The sequence below is a fragment of the Cucurbita pepo genome, chromosome 5, assembly GCF_057944985.1.
Source record: "Cucurbita pepo subsp. pepo isolate OVF chromosome 5, ASM5794498v1, whole genome shotgun sequence".
Taxonomy (NCBI): domain Eukaryota; kingdom Viridiplantae; phylum Streptophyta; class Magnoliopsida; order Cucurbitales; family Cucurbitaceae; genus Cucurbita; species Cucurbita pepo.
Window position 1 is genome coordinate 17178818 of NC_141802.1, and position 17583 is coordinate 17196400.

Below are 17583 nucleotides of genomic sequence, written 5' to 3' on the forward strand. Positions count from 1 at the left end.
GAAAAACCCAACGAATTTAGGTGAATAAAATTCATGAAGGGACACAGTGTTCTTGTAAGAAAATGTGACTGTCTATTTCAATTTTGTATCTCTTTTCTGCTACTCATCATTTACATATAGAAGCTAACTCTACATTGATGTTCTACGCTTAACTATGGGAAAAGATCGAAGGGAATCTGACAAAATTGTGTGGAGGATTGTTTTTCTTCTCTCTTTCAGCAAGATTGCAGCCTGGATGTGAGATTGATGAAGACATCTTCTCTGCAAGGAATTGTAAGACCTCCAGTTGGATGTTTAAATCCAAATTCTTCTTCTGCACGGTTGAGCAAAGCAGAAAAAGAAGGATGGTTTAGGTATGCTATTGGAACTACAAATCTCTTTCTCTCAATATCTCCCACATAAACTGCAATATGGCCTTTGGGAACGCCACACCGGTTTCTGGAAGAAGCGGTATGCATTTTAACAGCTTGTTTGGCATTGAGAAGAAGTGAAGGTAGTCTGATTCCCATGTCTAGAAAGGTTTTCCACTTGATGCAGATCTAGAAGTTGGAAAGTGTAGTACTTGAATGAAGATGTGCTTGAAATTTGAGTTGGAGATTGAAGTTTATTTGATCTGTATTTATGGATTCAGAGCGGGGAAATGGTGAGAAGAAAACAGTATCAAGTTGGTCTCTAGGAGGGCCTACTTCATAAATGCTCACATGGGTTGCTTATTTGGTTCGAATAGACGCACTTCATCATGTGCCCTAACAAACTAGTGAGCAGTCCCATTTGTTCCAATGAGGTACAGTCATAGTCCAAAATAACAGGTCGAGAAAACTTTGAAACCAAATGCCATGTCGTGGTAGATCAACTTACAGTGGGTCCATGTTGCAAGCTCACACCATTGGTCATTGGCTGCATCTCTGATCCAATCCAGAGGAAAAATATATATTAGAGGGACAGAAACAGGAATAAATTCTTGTTGATAATAGACTAATCAGAACAATAAATGAGATGCCAATGCATTTGTAAATTTTCTCAGACACAAGAATAATGCTTGTCTTAAGCTTGCCATGATCTTAAAGGTTTACCATTTAGAATTGTCTAATACATGTTTGCTGGTGTGTAATTAGAGATGTGCATAATGTTTCTCCATAGGTCTGACTTATCTGTTACATGAAATCAAATTCATTTCCTCACTCATCAATGGTCTTTGTCTCAATTGGCTTACCATGTCCATTTTCTCCACTCATTTTGCTTTCCTGGCATGTTTTGTTCGTAGCATCCTGTGCTGATATTATTGGAAGAGCCTATATGAAGTTTACACAAACTTCATATTTTCTGTTCTCGTTTTAAGAGTTTCGAGGAATTCTTGCATCTTACGTTTTCCCTCTTATTGGATACTAAAAGAGCAGGGTGCCTTCTCCAGTTTATGTTGATTCAAATTTGACTTCCATTTGTAGGAAGTTTCAATGCTTTGAAGTCTATGGATGTGGCCATGAGTTATTGTTGGAGAAAACCAGAGAGGCAATTCTTGATTCAAGCTTCATTCTTAAACCAGCTGCTCTTTTAGTATTTGGTTGGCTATGTAGGAATTCATCCAAGACATGGAATGGTTGAGAAATTTGCATAGCAGGAATCTCAGTTTTTCGTACATGGATCAACAGACTTGAAAGAGGTTGTATGGTCTTGCCACAGCTTAAGATTGATGAAGTTAGTAGCCTTCTCTCCAAGGCTAGCACAATTACTTTGGGTCCACAGGAAGAGTTGTTAACCGACTGTTGGACTTGCTTAAAGGTTGAGAAGCTACATATGTTTGAACTAGATTTTATCAATTTGTGCAGAATCTAGTATTCAGATTTGAGGAAGAAAGCTGAAGTACCGTATGAGAGATAGGTAGACATTCTTGAATTGTGAAAAAATCTAAGTTGGATGGATGTCATTTTGTGCTCCTAATGATCAGTATGGAGAAAGGTTTATCGAGCGCTCTCGTGTCTTAAATGGTAGGAAATACTAAGCTCCAAATGATCATTTTGTTCTCCTAGTGATCAGTATAGAGAAAATGCTCAAATCTGAGCTGAATTTGAACCAATTCAATGACAAAAGGAAAGACTTAGTTGTGCCAAATGATCAAAGAGATTACACACTGTATAGAGGAAATGAATATCGAAAAATAGATAAAGCATCAATGATTTTCTTTCAATAGGGAACTTCATCAGTATATTATACAATTCACAAAGGAATGTATTATAAGGCAATGCAGCCGCTTGTTATGAAGAAATAAGAGCAAATTGCTCGACCCATATGAAGATAGGGGAAACCCAATTTTTTATAGGTTCAAAAACCATACAAGATATGTGTTCTGGTGTAAACCTGATATATTAAATCTGATAATATTTAGATGTGCATGCTTTATGCTCACAATAAACAAGTCAACGTGCTTGGGGCTGAAAATGATGGTAGAACTTTGTGGATGATTTATGCCTCTAAGAGTTAGCATTTTTTGACTAAGCTATGTACTTTGACTTGGTCTTTTAGTTCTCCTTAATGAGAACCATTCTTTGATATGGTCCACAATTTGGTACATATAAGGCCTGCAGAGTCTCCTTTGACCTAGACATTGACGTAGCTGGTCACTCTTTCATGGAAAGCCAATCACATGGAGGTTCTGTTCTTCCATTTTCAACATAATGCACTCTGTCTATAAGCATTTAATTCAGTGTAAAAGCTCGGACAATGATTTGACTTTTCATAATCGAACAGCTCAGCTAATGAAAATGGAAATTTGTGGTGTAACTGCGGAGAATGTGAAGAGAGAGAGAAGAAAATTGGTGTGTCTTTTCTAAGTTGAACAAAACCATGTGAAGTGACCCACTCAAATACCTAACCATCAGACTTCAATACCCCACTTTGCCATTTGAATACCATCGCTCAAAGCACAACTCTTTTTTCCAAAACTCTATAAAGTTGAACATCAAATGATCCTCCAAACACCAAATTCAACTCAGTCCAAGTGTTGATTTCTCTTACAGGTTCTATACCAACCAGATCAAAGCTTTAGACCTTTCTAAGAGTCCTTCTCGAGAAAATGGGAATTCGATTGCTATCCTTGGTTCCTCATGCCAAGCAAATCCTAAAGTTGCAGTCAGGTTTTACCAAAAGTCAGAAGGATGTGCCAAAAGGCCATGTGGCTGTTTATGTAGGAGAGATCCAAAGAAAGCGGTTCTTGGTTCCAATTTCTTACTTAAACCATCCGTTATTCCAAAAACTACTCAGCCATGCAGAGGAAGAGTTTGGCTTCCATCATCCACAGGGGGGTCTAACAATTCCTTGCAAGGAGGATGCCTTCATTGATCTCACCTCCAGATTGCAAGTATCTTGAAGGATGCAGAAGAAGGGACAATCATCTGACGTTTTTGACAATTTTTTTTCCGACTCATTTACTTTTCGACACTTACTAGATTGTTGTAGAGTGGGAAACCGTCCTACCTGTAAATGAGTTGCATTGTAAAGTTACTTATACCACAGGATTAATGAAAATAGACCAATTCAGCATAGACTTCTATATATCATTTCTTCTGGTGATCTGTGATTGCTAATCTGTGCTTTTGGGTAGAGAGAAATCTTTTAATATTTTAACTAAGGAATCATACTCAAAACCATCTAATACTGAAGTATTTGATTGAGAACGCCGAAGAAGAGTTCAGATACAATCATTCTATTGGTGGTTTGACAATCCAGCAGAGGATATGCTTTTATCTCATTCAAGGCTGCATTGTTCTTGAATGATTATGAAAAAAGAATTCCTCTGCCCCCTCGCCCAGTTTTGCCCAACTTTTCTTTTTCGTTTTTCTTTAGTCACAGAATACGACTAGATAGACAGTTCATTTAAATGAATAGAAAATTTTCCCATTGCATGTACATTATATCATGTATAGGCTATATTGACTGTGCGCTATAGCATAGCAGATGTTAAATTTTATCATTGATGAAGTTTGTCCCACTCATGGATTTTGATTGTCGGATTTCTTCAAAGAAGACTGACTTCTTGTGAAATCCCACATCGGTTAGGGAGGAGAATGAAATTCCCTTTATAAGAGAGTGAAAACCTTTCCCTAGCAGACGCGTTTTAAACACTTTGAGGGAAAACCCAAAAGAGAAAGCCCAAAGAGGATAATATCTGCTAGCAATGGGTTTGGGCTGTTACACTTCTCCTACTCCCCCTTCTCCTTTAGGATAGGATCGTTGTTAGTCCTTCTTTCACCAATGATCTAATGAGATCACCATTTGATAGTGGTCCGCGCAAATACACAAGGGATGAGACTTTCTATCGCTTGCTTTTCACTGTTGCATGACGCTTAAGTGAAGAAAGCTCATCATGTCATTAAATAAGATTATTTGGAAAATCTTGATTCCAAGCTTCGATCATTGATGTGAAAGAAGCAAAAGATCCACTTCCGCCAAGAAAGGAGAGATTTGTAAATATTCAGTTTAAAAAGTACATAGAACTTTCGTCTGAATTTCCTCCAACAATCAGGATTTGACACAATAAGGAACTAAAAATATGGTAGTGGGAACATCATAATTCTATCCAACACCTTTCCCTCACCAATGCACAGCTAGTTCCAGCTATAGAAGTTGTTTGAAGTGGATGAAACTACTACATTAAACAAATATAAACATGATTAGATTCTTATTAAATGATTTGTCTTGAAGTACTAGGTGTACATGTACTTAGCTTCTGTATCCTTTGATTTACAATAAGATGCATTTGATATCTCTCTTGTCCTTATTCAACAAGGGCACTATGCCAATGATGTAACCATTTCTCTCTTACTGTGAAAGTGATATCCTTGATATCTTGTTTTTTTCCTTTTATCGAACATGTTCTTTATTCGAGCATCCAGTTCAGCTAACCAAGCTTGGTCGCTGGAATGGATAATGACTTGAACCAAACAACTGGGCTGGCATTGCATACAACCAAGAGAGAGGTGAAAAATCTTTTATAAGTTGGGAAGATCCCTAATAGTCTTCTTAGATACCTAACCGCCAGTCTTAAAGTGCCCATTGGAAAAGCACCAAACACCAGCAAAACCATTTTCTTGAACTATAAATAAGGATATCAAGTAAACTTCAAAACAGTCATTTACTACTTCCTCTTCAAATTTGTTCCACATCAATTGAAACAGCAAGCTTAGTAATGGGAATCTTTCCATTCCAGATTCTTTTTGTCAAGCAAATTCTAAAAATGCCATCAGGTTTCACCAAAAACCAGTATGTCCCGAAAGGTCATGTAGCAGTTTACGTGGGAGAGAGGCAAAGAAAACGATTTGTGGTTCCGATATCATACTTGAATCATCCTTCATTCCAACAGCTCCTTAAATATGCCGAGGAAGAGTTTGGTTTCCAACATCCTCAAGGGGGTCTCACAATTCCTTGCAAGGAGGATGCCTTCATTGATCTCACTTCTAGATTGCAAGTTTTCTAGAGAGTGAAGAGCAAAAGAGCAAGTACAAAGTTATTTGAATCTATTGTTGTTCGACTCATTTGTGAACTAATACTAAAATGTTTTAGGAAGTCCAAGAGCAATGCCTTCTAGAATGTGAATGAATGAAATTATGTTGAGCTTTAAACTAATATGTGATTAATAGAAATTCTGATACTGATAATCAACTCTATCTCGTGGCTGCTAAACATTTTCTTATAAGATGGGGCAAAGCCATGTGAAGGACCAATGAGCCTGAAATTAGAGGTATGTATGAATTTCAGAGAAAATTGGGTGCCTTTTTATGAAATGGGGCAAAGCCATGTGAAGGGGGTATTCTCAATACCAAACTACCAGACATCAGTACCCCACTTAGCCACTGGAATGGTCGGAGTCATCAGCATAGCATTTCCTTCTGAAATATTATAAATATAAACATCAAAATGAGCCTTCAAACACCACCCTCAACTCATTTCTTCTACTTCCTCTTCTAGTTAGCTCTATACCAATCAGATCAGAACATTATTCCGACTGCCTTTCGTTTGAGAAAATGGGGATTCGGTTGCTATCTTTGGTTCCTCATGCCAAGCAAATTCTAAAGATGCAGTCAAGTTTTACCAAAAACCAGTTGGACGTTCCAAAAGGTCATGTGGCTGTTTATGTGGGAGAGATCCAAAGGAAGCGATTCGTGGTTCCGATATCTTACCTAAACCATCCATCGTTCCAGAAACTGCTCAGCCACGCCGAGGAGGAGTTTGGCTTCCATCATCCACAAGGGGGCCTAACAATTCCTTGCAGAGAAGATGCCTTCGTTGATCTCACTTCTAGATTGCAAGTTTCTTGAAGGATCAACAGCAAAGCACAAGCTTCAATTTTTTACAAACATTTCTGTTTGTTTCTTACTCATTTGTTTTTTTGAATCATACTAGAATGTTGTAGAATGACATGCCCATCTTGCCTGCAAATGAGTGGCATTGCAATGGCGCATTTACCAACAGAAATGAATAAGAAAAAATACACAAATTTAACATCAATTTCTATATAGCCTTTTCTTTGTTGCTTTATTTGTGATGGTAACCTGCAATCCATGGAACAAAGAAAATTTGTTGCTAGAGCATAGCACATCACTAAAGAAACTAAGCAGCATCTTGAAGATTCAAACTTCTAAGTTCAAACAGATCCAAAGAAAACGGAATCCAAAGTAGGTTGCTTTGAATTTCTCTGACATAGACTGCAATGTGACCCTTCGGAACATTAGATTGGTTTCTTGTAGAAATAGCTTGCTTTTTGAGAAATCCAAAGCACGTTCTCAAAAAGCAAGTTATTTCTACAAGAAACCAATCTAATGTTTCGAAGGGTCATGTTGCAGTCTATGTTGGAGAAATCCAAAGAAAGCAGTTCTTAGTTCCGATATCATACTTAAAACCATCCTACATTCATGGCTTTACTTAAGAGGGCTGAGGAAGACTTTGGATACAATCATCCTACGGCGGGGTTGACAATCCCCGGCAGAGAAGATGTCTTCATTAATCTCACTCCTACGCTACATAGTTTTTGAAAGATTATGCACAAATAGAAATCCCCAACATTCTTTTGTTCATTGTTAGTTAGAAAAACTCTTCGTGAAACAGAAGGGATAGAAAAGGTGGTTAATTACCCCCAATCGACACAGTACCGAGCCAGAGAGGTCAACAAAGAAAGAACCTTTGTTTACAGCTTCACATCCTAGTGCCCAGCTGGATGATGAAGATATGCCGACATTTGCTCTTTGGTAGCCTATTTCGAGTTGGTGATTGTAAGATCAAGCACGGATCAGAAAGCCTTAATTTGCCCATCTTCCTGAACATTATAGCAGGTATAAAATTGTGTTGGCACAACTATAAAATTAAATTTCTTTCACTGATAAACTTTAGTCCTTTAATTCATGAATTATGAGATATAAGTTCTGTGTATTTTTTCATTTTATCATGCAACAAGACATTTGACAAAACTCAAGCACAGAGCATTTATCATAAAAATGAAGGAAGATTTCTATTTCCATCTAATTCTCAAGAAAGAGGCAACTGATCAAACAAGTTAGAAAATGTAAAACTAAATAAGAGGATGTTTGAAGATGAGAATTTTTGTTGGATCAACCGTTTTGAATTAGCTCATTTTAAGGCTTCTTTTTGCTCTTCTTTATCTAATCTCTTTACTGGTTTTTCCTTATGAGACATGTTTGAATTGGATTGGAATGCTTTCTAAGGTTCTTTTATACTCTTTTCTTTAATGATCTTTTATTTCTATGAAAAAAAATGTACCAACGTCCGAGTAAACATCACAGAAAAACATCAAGGAAAGACGTTTAAACAAACTGAAATTCAGAGGCTGAAGGAGGCAGTTTTTAATAAGAAAATGTGACTCCATTTCTATTTACATCTCTGCAATTATAAATTGTACATTGATGTTGAATCAACTTTTGCTTCTTCATCAAATTGGTACTAACTATGTATTGACATTCTACTCCTCAACTGTGGCAAAAAGAAGAAAAAAATGAAAGGAATTCTACAAAACTATGTGTAGGATTGTTTTTCCTCTCTTTCAGGGAGTATGCAGCCTAGAAGTGAGGTTGAGGAAGGCATCTTCTCTGCAAGGAATTGTTAAAGCTCCTGTTGGATGTTTAAATCCAAATTCTTCTTCAGCTGTCTTGAGTAGAGCTACGAAAGAAGGATGGTTCAAGTACGATATCGGAACTACAAACTGCTTCCTTTCAATCTCCCCCACATAGACTGCAATATGACCCTTGGGAACACCACATTGGCTTCTTGAAGAAACCGTCTGCATTCTTACAATTTGCTTAGCATTAAGGAGAAGTGAAGGTAGTCTGATTCCCATGTCTGTATTTGATTTCAGGATGAGAGGATTTAAACTGGATTTGAATCTTGATGTTGCGAAGTATGGATAAGGATCGATAAGAAATTTGAGTTGGAGTTTGAAGATTATTTGGTCTGTATATATGGTTTCAGAAGGAGAAGGGGTGAGAAGAAAGGACGTCGAGTCGGTGTCGAAAGGACCTACTTCATTAATGGCTCACATGGAGTGTCCATTGGTTGGAGAAAATTCACTTCATGTGTTGTTGCTGCTGGTGCTCTGGGCCCTATTGATCTAAAACAAGATATCCAAGGGAAAATCCAAAACCAAATGCCATATACAGCTAAATTAACTTAATACTCAGTTTGTAAATAAGATACTGTCCCACACACAACGAAAAGAACTGTCTCAAACATTTCTCAAACTCATGTGCTCTATCATCAGCAATCTTTTCTAGGTTTGCCCATCTCTGTTTTCCACTCATCTAATTTTCTTGATGGTTTTATCCTTAGCATCTCACGCTGATATTATATAAACAGCCATAGAAATTGAATCTGCAAGCAGTTGGTTGGGCTTAACAGTCATAAGATTCATCCACAGCAGATGGAATCAACATTGTATTGGCTGAAAGGAGCCGGATGACTGCTGTAATGACCAAATTTTGAAAAATATTAGAACGAAGTATTTCAATCTGCAGATAGTTTATACAGACAAAAGCATTAGATATTTTCCTCTAAGTTCTGATCCTTATGTTGACAGAGATGGAAAACGTACATCTCTGGTCATGGTTGCTGAAAATCTCAGCTTATTATGACATAGAGGGTATGAAGTCAATCTCCATTTGTACATTTCAAGATTTGGTTAGTGTCAACTCTACCTGCATTTTGTTCTACGAACAGAATGCGGTTGTGTTTACGGGATTTGGACATCTTTAAATACAAAGTTTGTCTTTCTGTTCAATTTTAAACATGTACAATAGCAAAAAAAAATATCCACTTTTGCAGTTCAGACAGCAATAAACAGACAGAGTATCAAAGAATAAGTGAGAGAAACAGGAATTGATACTGTGAGTCTAGTAAGTGTTGGTAAGAAATTAACTAGCAAAGGAACTCATTTCCATTCCAAAAGGCTTGAAATTGTCTTTCTACAACAATCTTCCAGGAGTTGGAAGAAAAAAACACGCTAGGAGGAAAAATGTGTAAAAACTGGTTGATGCCTATTCCATTATCTTCAGCCCTCAGGAGTGTTGTAATCTAGAAGTAAGATCAATGAATGCATCCTCTTTGCAAGGAATTGTTAGACCTCCAAGTTCATGATGGTGACCGAGCTCTTCTACTCGGTTGAGTAGCTGTTGGAATGAAGGATTGTTCAAATATGAAACAAGAACCACAAATCGCTTTCATTCTTTGGATACTTCCCACATACTGCAACATAACCACTAGGAACATGACTTTGTCAGGTCAAACAAAATTTCTATTTCCATCCCATCCTTTCTCTTGCATCCCATTTGTGTTTGATATGCAACTTGCTAAATCATAGACCTACATGTAGTTAAATTCCCAAACAACACCGTCCTTGTTCCAATGGAATAAAGCATCAAAACAGATGGCTTTGTAAGGAAAAGTTAAAAATAATCCAACATATCCTTGTGATTGGACCTCCTTGCAAGAGGAAATTGCTTCATCATTGGCCCCAGCTTCTAGGTAAGGGGAAGTCAATTCACATGTACCAAATGCTTTAAATCATATCATACCAACATCTCACCTATCATTTGATTCACAGCTTGGTTTGTTGAGTTTATATCACGAGGATTGGAGTGCCTACACATGATATGTTGCTAATTTATCTTCCAAGATATTGAAAAACTTGTGAAATTTTTCTTGGCCTCTTGTAAAAGGAAAAAGCGGGGCCAGTGAGAAAGTGACTGAAATTCTAATGGATAGAGCAAACCCATGTGAGCCTTTGAAGAAGTAGGTCCTCCAAGACTACTATTTACAATAATTTTTTTTTTGTTCTCTCCAGTTCCTAGTCTATAAATACACATCAGAAACAAAGCCATTCTCATCCAACGAGTACTCCATTTCCTACATCAAAATCAACATCAAGCAGAATACCATTCAAAATCACTCACTCGTCTCTTATTTCGAGGAAATTTTCAATATGGGAATCCGCTTGCCATCAGTACTTCTCAATGCCAAGCAGATTCTGAAAGTTCAAGCTATGTCTGCCAAAAATCATTCTGACGTTCCCAAAGGCCACATTGCAGTCTACGTGGGAGAGATCCAGAGAAAGAGATTCGTAGTTCCTATATCCTACTTGAAGCATCCTTCTTTCCAAGCTCTGCTAAATAGATCAGAAGAAGAGTTTGGATTTTGCCATCCGATGGGCGGCTTGACGATTCCGTGCAGAGAAGATGCCTTCGTAAATCTCACTTCTAGGCTGCACAGATCATGAAAGTTGAATATACAAAAAGACAGCATTCTTTAACACAGTTTTGCCACCTCCAATTTTGCCACCTCCAATTCTAGGAAGTAGAGTAGAATGATACTGTAAAGTAACTTGGTTTGAGCAATGAAAGTAAATTTTTTCTCATCATATGAACTCTTGTTTCTTCAGCTTATGAATTTCGATTTTTGTTAGTTACTTCTTTTCCTCTTGCTGCTTTATCACAACTGAGAAGGTTTTGCCTCATAACTTTTTTTATTCTAACAAGAAACAAACTGATGAATAAAACTATAGCTCAATAGGTACAGACTCAACCCAGGATTGAATAAAAAAAACAATAAAGAAAGAAAAAATAAAATCAATCCAATTAAGACATTAATCCTGAAAAGAGAAATCAACACAGAATTTAGAAAGAGAACAGTCAAAAGGATCAAACAAGGGAAGTTACTTGTTTAGATAAATCCATGGATTCTTTTATAACCAAAGCTGCCAAGAATAGCTTTCAGCGATTATAAGCTTTGCAGGACATCAGCGGAAACTTTCACCTTGGATATTATTGCATAGAGACGAGATAAAGCGGGAATGAAGAAGAAATGCAAAGAACACATAACAGAACCCAAAAGAAATCATAGGAGAAGAAATTCACTAAAATTGAAATTTACAAGGAATCCAGAAGACTATACCAAACACTTGAACTCTCTTCTGCCACCACGAAGTAATCACACTACGAAATCTTGAGAGTCAAAAGATAAGATTGGAGAGGTGTTTCACCCTAATGACACTGGGATTGTTTTGCCTGCCAACAGGCGATACAAAATGAGTGGTCCATGGTTGAAAACAGAGGATATTGGGGATGTAAGCGGCTGTGGATCTCGGAAGGTTGATGATAATGGAAGTTGGTAGCCGGAATCGGCGCAGCTGAATGTCGGCACACGCAACCGTCGACGTCAACAGAGAAGAAGGATGAAAATCACCTTCTTCTCGGAAGGTTCCTGCTAGCGGATTTTGTCCGTTCTAGCCCACCACCAACCTCATATTTATTTCATCCACCTCTCCAAAGATGAGACACTACTTTTGAGATCACTTATATGCTATTAATTCGTTTATTCTTATGGTTTGATCAACCGCTGCATTGTCAAGAACAGATAAATTATTTCATTGCTTAACAATTCGTTTTAATAGCAAAACCACATATTATTAATCATTTCAGTTCGATTCATCTCGAAAAATCTACATGCACAATAGGATCAATGTCGAGACATTCACAGCATAAAGCTCTAAACCAAAGAGACTATCAAGAAAAAAGTGACTTAGATCAAGAAAGCCAACTATTTCACAAAGAAGTGATGCTTGTATTGATAGAGATGTACAAAATGTACAACTATGGTCATGGTTGCTAATAATATCAGTTTACTCATCATAAAACCCAAGGAGCAGCTGCTGCGTATGAGATATTAGCTGGGTCTCATAAATAACTATGACAAAGGCTATGAATTCAATCTCCATTTGTAGCAACATTCAATCCATCATTTCATTATTGTCAACTCCACCTGCATTGTTGTCGATCTGCTCAATTACAAACATGTACAATCGTGAAAAATATCGACTTCTACAGCTTAGATAGCAATGAACAGTCAGAGAGTCAATGAAATAAGCAAAAGAACAGGAAATGATACTGAAAAATATATTTGTATTAAGTTTTGGTAGGAAATTCACCAACTCATTTGCATTCCAAAAGGTATGAGATTGCATTTCTACCCAACATTTGAGCAGAAGTTACAAAGAAAACAAGTTAGGAGAAACAATGTGCCAAAATTGATTAATGGCTATAAAATCATCTTCATCCTTCAGGAGTTTTGTAATCTAGAAGTAAGATCGAAGGCGCCCTCTTTGCAAGGAATTGTGAGGCCTCCTTGTTGACGATGGTAACTGAACTCTTCTTCTACTCGGTTGAGTAGCTCTTGAAATGAGGGATGAACCCGACATCTCTCACATATACTACAGCATGACTGCTAAGGACAACATCTGACTGCCTTTTGGTAAAACCCAGCTGCATCTTGAGAAATTTGCTACGAATCCCCATTATCAAATCTACTTTCAATGGTCAAGAGACTATAAAAAAATCTGAAGTTAGCCTTGATTGGCGTCAAAGAAGTTGGAAGCGAGTCCTAGAATATCAGGGTTCAATCTAGTAATTGAAACTCCTTTGGGTTCTATACTTATATAGTTATGAAGAAAGAAATAGCCTGGGTATTTTCAATGAGTTTTAAAAGTGGGCCTCTCTTGTATCGGTCTTTCTACAACTGAGAGGGCCCACTTACTATGACTTTGTCAGCTCACAAGAATTTTCTATTTCCATCTCATCCTTTTCCTTGTCTCCCATATGAGTTTGATATGTGATCCACAAGTTGCTAAACTATAGGCCCAATTGTAGTTCAATTTCCAAACCACATCATGCTTGTTTCAATGGAATAACACATCAAAACAGATGGCCTTGTAAGGGAAAGGTAAAAACAAGCCAACATATACCTGTGATTGGACCTCCTTGCAAGAAGAAATCACTTCATGATTGGACCCAGCTTCTAGGTAAGGGAAGTCACTTCACATGTACCAAATGCTTTAAATCATATCATATCAACATCTCAGCTTTCATTTGATTCAAAGCTGGGTTTGTTGAGTTAATGGATATGATGTGCACCAGTGTTTTCTCAGCCACTGCACTAGGTCCACTAAAGAAGCACTTAATGAGCATTGGAGAGTATCACATGGTATGTTGCTACTCATCTTCCAAGATATTGACGAACTTGGTGGAATTTTATTGGCCTCTTCTTATTGGAAAAAGTGGGGTCAGAGAGGAATGACTAAAATTTTAATGGATAGAGCAAACCCATGTGAGCCTTTGGAGAAGTAGGACCTCTCAGACTCCTATCTGCTTTACTCCTTTCGTTCTCTCCAGTTCCTAGTTTATAAATACACATAAGAAATAAAGCTATGCTCATCCAACAAGTACTCTCTATTTCCTACATTTAAATCTATATAAGCAGAATACCGTTCAAAGTCGCTCACGCTTCTCTTTTTTCGAGGAAATTTTCAATATGGGATTCCGTTTGCCATCGATTCTTCTTAATGCCAAGCAGATTCTGAAAATGCAAGCTATGTCTGCCAGAAATCAATCTGATGTTCCTAAAGGCCATATTGCAGTCTATGTGGGAGAGATTCAAAGGAAAAGATTTGTGGTTCCAATATCATACCTGAAGCATCCTTCTTTTGTAGATCTGCTCAATAGATCAGAAGAAGAATTTGGATTTTGCCATCCGATGGGCGGTTTGACGATTCCATGCAGAGAAGATGCCTTCATAAATCTCACTTCTAGGCTGCACACATTCTGAAAGTTGAAAGAACAATGATCACAGTTTTGTCACCAAACATTTTAGGAAGTAGAATATAGGATAATACTGTACAGTGACTTGGTTTGAGCAATGAAAGTAACATTCTTCTCATATAAAAAGTCTCTTCAGCTCATGAATTTCAATTTTTATTAGTTCCTTATTCTTCTCTCGTTGCTTTAACATAATGGAAGGCGCTTCCGCATCTAATTTCAATAAGAGCTTCAGTTATTCTAAGTAAATGCGAGGGAAAAAAATGGCAAGGAGAAAGAATAAATGCAAAGAACACAAGGGAACTCCTCGGAAATAAAAAAACAGTCGAAGAGGAATTCACAGTAATCAAAATTCACAAGCTTTTAAGACCTTTATAATAAACCACACACTTGAACGCTCAGATGCCACCAACACAACTTCAAATATTTCACTTTTAAAAATCACACCATGAACTTCCAAGTTAGGTTATGAAGAATTCATCATGAATCCTGCTGAGATTCGAGGGCCAATTTAGCCAACTGACGCTGCTAATCCCTCGCCAGATCAGAGTTGCCACACCCAGGAATGAACCTCGTCACCATGAAGAGAACATGCCCGCTACTAAATTTAGCAAAGAGAAAGAAGGGGGCTGCCAGAAATTTGATTCGAGACATTTTTTGACATTTTTGACATGCACAAGATGATATGATATGAAGATGTACATTTTTGACATGCACTAGATGATATGATATGAAGATGTATTCCTTCACATTATAAACCCATGATCATTCCCTAAACTAAACAATGTGGGACTCCGTCCCAACAATCCTCAACAAGTTCTTCAGCAATGGGAAGAAAGCTAAATACAACAAACAAGTTCACCAAGTAAGGATGAGAATCTACTTCCAAATTCCATGCACTTTCTCGTCTTAAAAGTAGAAACTGTAAATTATGTATTCGTATTAATGAAGTTACTAGATAACACAATTTACAAAAGTTATGAAATTCCAAAGTTTCATCAAGCAAATGAAAGAAAATCACACCATAAAAATTGACCAAGAATTACTAACCACATACTAATCAGTGGTTACTGAGGATATAATTTTACACCACAAAGAAATATTAACTATAAATAAACAATTTTGGATCAAATAACATTTCTAGAAATTTGAGTTTAGCCTATAAATAGCCATTGATATTTCTAGTTTTCTTCTCTTTGTCATCTTCAAATTCTACCAAAAAAACGACCAAAAATAGCAAATGCAGTTCCAGCTATTGAAAAGCTCAAACTAAATGAACAAGAAATAAGTTATCCCATTGAAGGCAAATTGATGATTCTACGCTTACAATCTCACTCTTCATTCCGACGTTTCAAACAAACTACACAGAGGTAACATGCAACCGCAAAAACAATTCAAACGAATTGAACAGAATGTTCCTGCATCCACCTTCTTCTTATTCTTCTCTCGGTCGATCGCAAATTAGAGAGAACAACTTCGAAGTCGAAGGCATTTCGTAAAATTTTAAAAACATGCAGAAAGGTAGGATTACAGTATGATATACAAGAAATGGATTTACCTTCTCTTTCGTTTTCGCCAGGTTTTGAATTGATTCGATTTGATTTGTGGCTTGTGTCGGATTTTCTTACAGATAGCGGCAGCAAACCGAGCTTTGCGCAGATTGTTTGGGCTTCTTCGATTGGATTGATCATCATTGCAGCAATGCATTATCGAATCAGGAAGCTACGGGATCAAAAGATCATCCCTCGTTTGAAAGTTTCAGATACGGGCCGCGTTGAAAAGCTCGAGAGCTTTCCCCATTATGTAGGTAAAGATTACACTAATTTTTTTTTTTAACTTAGCAAAATATATATATATATATATATATATATATATATATATATATATATATATATATATTTTAAATCCTTTTTTTTTTAAATGAAAAAAAAAGATTGACTTTCTAAATGTCAAAATTTTAGTCAATATCAAGATAATAATATTATTTTTTAGAAAAAATACGAATTTTTATTTAAATAAATTACAAAGTCCACAAATTATGGTTTATTTTTTTTATAACTTATGATGATGTGGATTATATGGTAAAAAAAATATATTTATTCGATTTATAATTTTTTGGTAGGAATTTTTTAACAATAATTTATTTATTTTTATCAATCTCCAACTATTATTTCTTGTATTTTTTATTTTTGAATAATCCACGTGTTACAATTGATTAGTTCAACATAATTAAATTTAATGTTATTATATTTATGTCCTCAACATTAAATATTCAAATGTTTTTCTACTTTTAATTATAAAAATAATAAATAAATAAAAAAAAGAGTGTTTTTCTCGTACTTGCTAAGTGTGTTCCCCTTTTCGTCGATTCACTGGGTTGCTGCCCTACCAAGCACTTATCTGCTACTCTTGTCGCCCACTTGACGGGCTCTACGCTCGTTATCCTTACCGTCTAAACGTTAAATCTCATCTTCACATTCATGTTTGAGTTGACTAAAGTCTAAAAGTCAATCCTAATGCACCTTTATTCACGTCTGAATTTGCACCTTTATTCATGTCTGAATTGACTAAAGTCTAAAAGTCAACCCTAATGCACCTTTTTTATTCATGTCCGAGTTGACTGGTCAAAAAGTCAACCATAAGGTATCTTATTCATGTCTGAGTTGACTAAAGTCTAAAAGTCACCTTATGTTTTCGATCGAAAGTAGTTCAAGTAGAAATTATATTTCAATCCCACAACTTTTCATTTGAATTCACATCCATTTCTCATTTGTTTTACTAAAAAATGTTTGATGTATGGTTGTTTGTTTGGAGTTGACAAATTGTGTACTTTTGTAGCAAGGCAAATGGGATTCAAGGATATAAATGAGTGCCCACAACTCTGCAAGTTAGCCTCAGAGTACATAGCCAAATCCGACGAATGTGAAGATGATATCTATTCCTTTTTCTCAAGCGAGCTGCACGCAGATTCACTCTTCGTCAAACTTGTGGAAGAATTTGAACGATGCATTCTCAGTTACTTTGCGTTCCATTGGAATCAAACGGATATTATGATTAGCCAGGTACGTGTGGATTGTAGATAAGGTGTTTGATGAAATGTCTCAATGGAGGTTCATCTTCTTTTTTGTTTGGTTTGTCCAGATTTTGAGTTCTGATCACCAGGAGCCGAAGAAGAAGCTCAGAAACATTGTAATGGCTGCAACCAGGTGGGCTTCTCTCACCTTATTGAGGGTATGCATTAAAAAGTTGGGCTATGCTCATTAAACCAAAAGTCCTCTACTCCTAACTCGTATAACTCGTAGTATAATTAGAGTCTATTCAAAACAAAAAAGCCACATGAGCTTATGCTCCGTGATTCCTAACTAACATGGTATCAGAGTCATGCCCTTAACTTAGACATGTAAATAGAATCCTCAAATGTCGAACAAAGAGTTATGAGCCT

The 17583-nt window shown here is 36.7% G+C and overlaps 4 protein-coding genes and 4 pseudogenes across 10 annotated transcripts in view; 6 read left to right on the forward strand and 2 right to left on the reverse strand.

The window, feature by feature from the left end:
- LOC111795137 (auxin-responsive protein SAUR21) lies at positions 1-15823 on the reverse strand. Of its 4 annotated transcripts, none has more exons than XM_087124319.1 (3): positions 15700-15823; positions 7125-7306; positions 1-905 (listed from the first exon to the last, which is right to left on the reverse strand). In XM_087124319.1, exon 3 carries the CDS (start codon positions 507-509, stop codon positions 216-218), a length of 294 nt encoding a protein of 97 aa, XP_086980445.1. In that variant the 5' UTR covers positions 510-905; positions 7125-7306; positions 15700-15823; the 3' UTR covers positions 1-215. The 4 variants fall into 4 exon arrangements, with proteins under 4 accessions (XP_086980445.1, XP_086980442.1, XP_086980444.1 ...); XM_087124316.1 differs by lacking the exon at positions 15700-15823 and adding an exon at positions 11446-11555; XM_087124318.1 differs by lacking the exons at positions 7125-7306; positions 15700-15823 and adding an exon at positions 14014-14129.
- On the forward strand, positions 2413-3539 carry LOC111795222 (auxin-responsive protein SAUR24). Its single transcript, XM_023677518.2, has one exon. It carries the CDS (start codon positions 3071-3073, stop codon positions 3362-3364), a length of 294 nt encoding a protein of 97 aa, XP_023533286.1. The 5' UTR covers positions 2413-3070; the 3' UTR covers positions 3365-3539.
- Positions 3668-5778, forward strand: LOC147792738 (auxin-responsive protein SAUR24 pseudogene; annotated as a pseudogene).
- Positions 5921-6525, forward strand: LOC111795226 (auxin-responsive protein SAUR21 pseudogene; annotated as a pseudogene).
- LOC111795221 (auxin-responsive protein SAUR21) lies at positions 7848-14135 on the reverse strand. 2 transcript variants are annotated; one of them, XM_023677517.2, is made up of 2 exons: positions 14014-14135; positions 7848-8962 (listed from the first exon to the last, which is right to left on the reverse strand). In XM_023677517.2, exon 2 carries the CDS (start codon positions 8339-8341, stop codon positions 8048-8050), a length of 294 nt encoding a protein of 97 aa, XP_023533285.2. In that variant the 5' UTR covers positions 8342-8962; positions 14014-14135; the 3' UTR covers positions 7848-8047. The 2 variants fall into 2 exon arrangements, with proteins under 2 accessions (XP_023533285.2, XP_086980446.1); XM_087124320.1 differs by lacking the exon at positions 14014-14135 and adding an exon at positions 11446-11582.
- LOC111795225 (auxin-responsive protein SAUR21 pseudogene) lies at positions 10465-10912 on the forward strand (annotated as a pseudogene).
- On the forward strand, positions 13858-14208 carry LOC111795224 (auxin-responsive protein SAUR21 pseudogene; annotated as a pseudogene).
- The window catches only part of LOC111795219 (calmodulin calcium-dependent NAD kinase), an 11182-nt gene continuing 8554 nt past the window's right edge, over positions 14956-17583 (forward strand). The window contains exons 1-4 of one of the 3 annotated variants that reach the window (XM_023677511.2): positions 14956-15662; positions 15772-15948; positions 16980-17203; positions 17283-17347. In XM_023677511.2, coding sequence (XP_023533279.2) covers positions 15653-15662; positions 15772-15948; positions 16980-17203; positions 17283-17347 — 476 coding nt within the window. In that variant the 5' untranslated portion in view covers positions 14956-15652. Of the gene's footprint in view, positions 15663-15771; positions 15949-16979; positions 17204-17282; positions 17348-17583 lie in introns of those variants that run through there. The other 2 variants (XM_087124314.1, XM_087124315.1) reach the window with 2 other exon arrangements.